The 7,947-nt window shown below is 31.2% G+C and overlaps 1 protein-coding gene across 4 annotated transcripts in view; it reads left to right on the forward strand.

Moving 5' to 3' along the window:
- The window catches only part of LOC108770225 (polyhomeotic-proximal chromatin protein), a 10,090-nt gene extending 6,706 nt beyond the window's left edge, over nucleotides 1-3,384 (forward strand). For 3 of the 4 annotated variants that reach the window (XM_018521700.1, XM_018521698.1, XM_018521699.1), the window contains exons 6-14: nucleotides 192-427; nucleotides 859-1,060; nucleotides 1,194-1,399; nucleotides 1,516-1,804; nucleotides 1,894-2,157; nucleotides 2,274-2,366; nucleotides 2,439-2,586; nucleotides 2,697-2,877; nucleotides 2,973-3,384. In XM_018521700.1, the coding sequence (XP_018377202.1) occupies nucleotides 192-427; nucleotides 859-1,060; nucleotides 1,194-1,399; nucleotides 1,516-1,804; nucleotides 1,894-2,157; nucleotides 2,274-2,366; nucleotides 2,439-2,586; nucleotides 2,697-2,877; nucleotides 2,973-3,194 (1,841 nt within the window). In that variant the 3' untranslated portion in view covers nucleotides 3,195-3,384. The remainder of the gene's footprint in view (nucleotides 1-191; nucleotides 428-858; nucleotides 1,061-1,193; nucleotides 1,400-1,515; nucleotides 1,805-1,893; nucleotides 2,158-2,273; nucleotides 2,367-2,438; nucleotides 2,587-2,696; nucleotides 2,878-2,972) is intronic. The other variant, XM_018521701.1, reaches the window with a different exon arrangement.
- Nucleotides 3,385-7,947: the final 4,563 nt, after the last annotated feature.

Here is a 7,947-nt window from a genome sequence, read left to right on the forward strand (position 1 = left end):
CTTACCCAACCCTGCTAATCATTCAAATTTGAATTATTTAAAGCAAAGAAGATCCAGTTTCGACCGCAATAGGAATTTTTTAATTTCTAGTATTGATTGAATTTTTTTTAATTTTCCTTATAATACGTGAACAAAAATTCATATAGAGAATGATAAATGCAAGTCTCGTGTTTATTATTTTCTTGGACTAGCTCTCGCGACACAGCAACAGATACAAGGTGTACAACAGATAGCTGCTGGTGGAAAACCTGCTAAAGTGATGGAAATCCAGCAACAACAGTCTCAACAGGGTAAACCGAATACAACTATACAGCGACCGTTGAGTATCTTGCCGTCGTCTTTGGCGGTGCAGGCTGCCAATATACGGGCCGCCAGTTCCGTCTCCACACAAACTGTTTATGGAGTACAAGCTACAGTACAAGCACAGGTTACTATATTAATTATCAGCGCACATATTTAATTTTTATCTTGAATCTATATGATATATAAAAATATATTATTCTATATTAATAAAAAAAATTAATAAATCAAGATTATTTCGAGTGTTACAACAGGGTATCGATCATGTAACTTTTTCTCTTAAGCGGAAACGTGAAAAGTGTAAATTTTTTTATATGTATGTGTGTACATGTACATACATACATACAAATTTTCACGTTTCGCATTTCCGCTCTAGAGAAAAAATTATATGATCAATACCCTGATACTTAAACACTATAACTCTTGTATGATGACTAGATGACAATAAATAATAATCCATAATTATGCATCTGTCAGCATAATAGTAAAAACAATAGTATAAAATAGTAGATAATTTTCATATATGCATAGCAGTATCATTATTTATTAAATATCTAGGGTAAAGGTAACAACATTATCGGGAAAGGCCGTGGCAAGCCGATACAACCTCCACAACAGCAGCAACAACAAGCCCAACCAACGATACAGCAACAGCCAGTCTTCATACAACAGAAGCAACATACGCAACAACAACAGCAGCAATTACAACAACAGTATCAACAAGTGCAATCCTCCCAAATACAGACTAAGCCTATCATGAGTAAGAACACTTATTCAAGTTAATATTTACATGACATTTATGTTACCAATATCGAGATAATGAATTATTGATATGAAGTATAAACATATAAACTATTTGACAGTATTTTAGTATGAAAATTTTTGTTACATAGCGAATATGACGTTGCAACAACCACCACCTGGCGTTGTACTAGGAGCAGATCGTTCAATTATGCCGGTAGTCTCGGTAGGCGGAGTTGGAGTTGGGGTTGGGATCGCTGCTACATCACAAATGAATCCAATGCCACAAACTGCGATGTCGACTATGCAGCAACTTCCTTTACCGGTATTACTTACTATGCCTATTCGGAAATTACAGGTCTTGTAAAATATTTATTTATGTTGCATAACTATAAGATGATAATAAAATTTATTATTTTTTTTCTCTATATCATGCAGAATTAAAAATGGTAATGAATACTCTTTTTTTTCTAGACTCTTAATCCAACGATTATTGGCAATCAAATAATAAGCGGTCCGTCGCAGGTTCAAGCGGTGCCAATCGTAAATGCAACACAGGATCAATCAACGCACGATAACACCAACTCGGCGATAATGATCACGTCGCCGGACCGTAATTCGCAGGCTGAGTGCTCTCTGATATTACCGTCTACCACAAATTCCCCGTTAATAACTGATGATAGCATAAAGTTAGCTGCAAAGAAAGAAGATGTACCTGTCCCTACGGAAGATATCACGGCACCACTTCAGTCGGAAATAACGGGTATTGATTTCATTTTATTAATAAATTTATTGGGTACAATTCATGGGCAGAATGAAGATATAAATGGTTTTGTGCCCGTTTATATACAGATGGAGATCAATGTAAAACGGCAGTAAAGGACGACGAAACAATTGCTCCAAAAGTGGATGAGAAACAGTGCAATAACCCGTTAGCAGGGCTTGCCAATACAGTGAATGCTATTACGAATGGTGTTGTGGTCAGCGATGACTCACAAATTATACCTATCTCCGCAACAGTCATAATGAATAATAATAATAAACAAGCGCCGCCTAAAGCCATGGTGAAACCGCAGGTTCTTACACATGTGATAGAAGGATTTGTAATACAGGAAGGTATAGTCGCTTTTCTTTCATACATATTTATCAATTATATATATATTAATTGTCACATTAAATATCACTTTCACGAATAATATTAAACATCAACATTTTTCTTATCTATGTTACAGCATCAGAACCATTCGCAGTGAGTCAAGAAACTGCTAATATCCTTAATCGGAATAACACGATCACAGAAAAAGAGATACACGAAGAGCCTCCAAGTAAGTAAATTATTCTCACAAGTGATTAATGCAACGTTTTAAGTTCAAACTAATATAAAATCTTGACTACAGGAAAGAAACTTTGTTCTACTTATTCGAACGAAGAGGATGTAACCAGTGATCAAGACAGTAAATGCGAAAGCTGCGGTAATATGATTGACGAACAGAACGTTAGGTTAAAGAAAGAAAAGCGATTCTGCTCATCGATATGTGCAAAGAGGTGAGAGCATACTTTGTAATAGTAAACATGGTATGGCGAATTATTTCTAAATATTTTCTTTTGTATATATAAATTCTGTTTAATAAAAAAATGTATCGTCTTATTTACAGTAAAAAACGTGAAACGCGAGAACGCGATGCTATGGAGAAACAGTGGATTGAAATAGAGACTGAAACTAAAACCGTCGAGAATGACGTGACAAAGAAAAACGGCGAGGATAGGTCTTTATCTGCGACTACTACATCCTCTATTGATGAATCACTGCCGAAAGTGAATCCGATTAAATGGACGGTAATGAGATATTTTTATAAGATTTTTCACTTAAAAAATATTTGAATATCTTCAATACGAGCGAAATTGTAAAAAATTACGTGTATTTCATGCAGGTAGGTGAAGTATGCGAGTTCATACGCGGCTTACCAGGATGTGCTGATTATGCAGAGGACTTTGCTATCCAGGAAATTGACGGCCAAGCTCTTATGCTACTGAAGGAAGACCATCTTATGTCGGCGATGAGTATCAAGTTAGGTCCGGCATTAAAAATTGTTGCCAAAATCGATTCAATGCGCGTAGAATCGAACTTAAATCCTTCGTCGAATAATTCATAACCGTTCTATGTATCAGCAACAGATTTCCACAATGTGTTTCCAGAACGTTTCTAGCCTATGAACTGCAGGGCTTGTGCAAGTATCTGATTGAATGTAAATGTACAGGATTAAATGTCTTAATTGCATGAAGTATCTGAATGTATATGAACGATTTCCATATTGTTACATTTTATCAAATTTGAATGTTTGCAACGGCAAATCTTCCTTCTGGCTTATGTCTTTATAATTTTAGTTATACAATTTACTTCAGTTTTTGTAAATAAATTACAAAAGAGATGAAACAATATATCTATTTTCTATTATTTTTAATGTATGGACGAAAGTAAAAGAAACAGTTTGTGTAAACTATTCGTATTTTATTTTATGATGAAAAATGAGGATACACTTGTATACTATACGTATGGAGGATACTCGTGAATATATAACAATAGATCTTTAAAGAAAAACTCTTTGTAACATAAAGTCGGTTTGTGAAATTCTTTAAAATGTGCATTATTCAAAAGTATCGTCTATACGTATTATTTATAATTTAATTTTTAATATATTTAATCAGTTTGATAATTTAAATTTAAAAATATTGCTGTATCCTTTTTCCCTTTAGGATTATATTATCAAATATACCTTTATTTTACGCACAAAAACCTAATTTAGATGGAAACATAATTGTACTCTCAAGGTAATATTACATTAAACGCATGGAAATTGTTCAGTTACAGCATATTTCAGGGTTGACACTGATCAATGTTCAAAGATATACATTGGTACCAGGGCTGGGGATGTATTTGAAATACTTTTATTTAAAACACTATTTGCAATACAAGCGTATGTTGTATTTTAGCGGATCGCATAAAAATAATACTATTTTGTATTTAAAATCGAAAGATTGAAAACTTTTTGTGTATCTTGTAATTTAAATAATATAATGTTGATTATCAATGTTAGTATTTAAAATACAAAATACTTTCATAATCTTTTGTTATTAATACTGAAATATAAGATACTTTTATATGTTTTCTCATGAAATACAAAATATAATTATCTTATCGATACTGTTTTTCAAATGAAAGTATTTCAAATACATGCCCAGCCCTGATTGGTATATATGTATACACACATAATATACAATGATCATATCATATGATTATTGAATGATTTTAAGAATCCTAATGATGTATAGAATGTTGAAAAAGATTTCATTTGACATACATAATGTCTATATGAACGTTTTCTCAAAGCACTATTTTGTAAAGCTGGAAATGTCAAAGAATAGAGTACAAATTGTGTCCATTATGCAAGAACATATAATGTACATATAAAATAGTGCAGTACACTGTATTTTGTACTCAAGAGTAAATACTACCGGTTGATGTATAAAATACATTGCCTTCTATGCAACTCGCAGAGAGTAGCTTTTTTAATTACTATCTTATTAAGAATGTTTTGTTACACTGGAACGATGATTTTTGATCGCTTTTACGTTGATATTAGAAAAAACAGAAACTGCCTGCTTATCATTTCATTATGTGTTTTTTTAAATATAAGACGCATACTCATTCGATACAAGTGTAAATAGTAGATGTAAGACATTGTAAGACATTTATTTATTGTATAAATTTTACGATATGAGATTTTAATTGCTGAGAATTATCCCTTTATTATCACGAATTTTTTGTTTAATAAAAAAAGGGATTATCCTATCGTATAAGAGAAATTATTCTGAGAATTATTTGTCATTAATAGTACATTATGACATAATAAGAAATTGTCGCTATTTTTAGTGTTAAACATCTTTTTAATGAAGTAAAAATGGACGATATATAATTTTTAATACATCAACATATTGGCATGTTTTTGAAGGAATGTAAATATATTATACGAATTTATACAACAGTCAATTTTGAGATTAACCAAGGCAAAGATTGCTGCTTTTATATATTTCTTACTGTAATATGAATTTTATACGTATTTCGATATCGTGCAAATCAACTGCGAAATGTGTTCCAAATTTAATAGGATTCGTTACGTTTAAAATGAACAATGATTTCCAATGCGTTTTGTGCAAACGTTAAATGTAGTGGTAGATGTTTTTTTTTTGTATGTATGAGAGAATCTTAGAGAGGACGTAATGTTGAGCTCCTCAAAAAAAACATGTATCATACATTACTAAATTTATTCCAAAAACTATTTATGCCTATTGATAGAAAGTAGAGTCTCTATGGAAATAATGGAAATAAAAATATTCGGTGCACCTCGTAAAGACGTTCAAGTTCGGTTGCACCGAACAATGCGAGCTTGTCAATTCTGCCTCGGAGAATAATTATCTTCCATATTATATTAATTATAAAATGTTTACATGCCATTCTATAAGATTTTTACATTAAAAAAAAAAGCTTATAGTTTAGGCACATGACAAAAATTTAATTATAATTAGTGCTAATTGAGATTGTGGTGTCAGAATTGTGGCTGACGTATATAGGTTTCATGAATACTGAAATTTTAGCTATAAATTCAAGGTTCAAAATTCAACACCGTTTTCGGCGAAGTTTTCTCAGGGCTAAATGTTTCACAATATACTTTTTATATAATGGAGAGACAAACTTTGCAATAATATAATATATAAATTATTATTCTATATTGGGGAAGCAGGGATTGAAGTAACTGCAATTAAAACTTCTCAAATAAAGAAAATATAATAAATTACGAGTCAATTAATCATAGGATATTCCTGCATAGTATCATTTAAATTATGTTGTAATGTATATTTTTTCATAAATGACTTACATTTCTTTTCTTTTCTACAATCTGTAGTTTGTTGTAATTTATCGTCTAATATTATTAAGGCTTGGCTTTCTCGACGGTACAGATTTTAATAATAATGGTACATTTTTCAGCTGTTAAAAACCACTGTGCAACTATTATTTCAAAAATTATTTTCCACATGACATATCAAACAGATGTCTCTCATATATTTTACAGGTTTCAGGATTACAAAATTGTTATATTTTTAAGGAAAAACTGAACCATAAAGCTGTACATAACAATTAGTTTATTGCATGTCATTCTTTGCTTCTGACATCATACAATCAATCTGGCACCTCGAAAAAGCCAATCCTTAAAAAAATATAGATTATTGAAGACTTATAATTCAAAATATGACACATAAGATACATGGTGTCATTATAAAATTAATAAATAAAATATCTAAAACTATATCTGTTACACAAAATAAAGCTATAAAGTTTATTTACAATAAGCATAATTTTAATGTATATATATGAACATAAGACTTATGTACATAAGTTTATTTACAGTCCTTAAATGTACAGACTATAAATACATTCATTCTTGAAAATACATTGCTCGGCATTGTATCATTCACTGTATTCATTTCTTTTACTATATGTGAAAAGAATTGCTTACACATACATCTTGACTGTGTGACAGCATGTGGTGTCTTATGACAAATTTTCTGATGTATCTTCTATGTTCCTGCCCTCGAACAGGAGCTCATCCTCAACCAGTTTACTTTGTACCTGTTGTAAGGGTCGAACGTATCGAAAGAATTCATACGTCTTATAACAGATGAAAAGAGTGCTAATCGCTGTGACACCCATACAGACGCTCACAACACCTTTGTGTAGCTTGTCGAATAACCTCTCCTTTCTTCTTTTTTTGTAAAATCCCGGATCCATCACCGGCGAATCTTGCTCGGTTGTTCGTTAACAAACGTGATGATCCCCGCTCACGCTAAAAATAACATTACGTAAGTATCACAACGTCGCGGCGCAACATTTTGGAACACAGATAACCTCGAAACAAGAAAACGTCGGAATAGCGCACGTAAATTTGTATTTTTGATAATTTTGTAAGGACCGCTCACCTGAAAAGTGTTTATTTCAGTTCGTTGAGACTGTACAGATTAAATTCTTCGTCTAATCGACTTTTCTACCGAATACTCGGCGAATCGAAATGATCGACTGCTCAGAAACAGGGATCATGCCAGCATCGTGCCGCATGATATCCTGAGCGATCAAGTATCACGGTTCTCCACTGCATGGCGCTACATTTTGCGAAGTTAATTTTGATGTTGTGATTGCAATAATTTTATGTATGTATGTACATACATAAAACAGTAACCGAAAATTAATACTGATTTATGTGATCCAAATTTCGACATTACGATCTGCCAACACATCGTTGTGATGAAAGAATATTATTATTGACAAATACATGCAACCTGTTATTGCAGGTAGGTGTTGTGAATGAAAATATAAAAGAAAGCATCACGTAAAAGAAAAATACATTTAAGCAATACTTAAAATACACAATTTATAATTTGTTTTAATTTATAAAAATCTTAAGTGATATTTATTATCTCAAAGAATATTAATATATTTTGATTTAAGTTTTTTTTCTTTTTTTTTTCAATTAGAAACGAACTGCTATTTTTAACTGTATCAGAGTAAAAAAAATGCAAAAGTTATCATGTTTATTGATAAGAGGAAAGAGCAAAGTTAACATTAAAAAATATAGTATTTTAGCAAATGCTTTTATATCAACATTTGTTTGCTATAAGAAATTTATCGCAATATTGAAGAAAGATGAACCTATATTATGAATTGCATGAATTTTATTAAACATATTTTATTAGATATAAATGTAAAGTTTCTAAAATAGTCTATAATTAATATACATCAATTTATTTTGTTTAGTTGTGATACAATTAAGGAAATTTAACAAAATAATTTTTTTT

Source organism: Trachymyrmex cornetzi, unplaced genomic scaffold (genome assembly GCF_001594075.2).
Source record: "Trachymyrmex cornetzi isolate Tcor2-1 unplaced genomic scaffold, Tcor1.1 scaffold99, whole genome shotgun sequence".
NCBI lineage: Eukaryota > Metazoa > Arthropoda > Insecta > Hymenoptera > Formicidae > Trachymyrmex > Trachymyrmex cornetzi.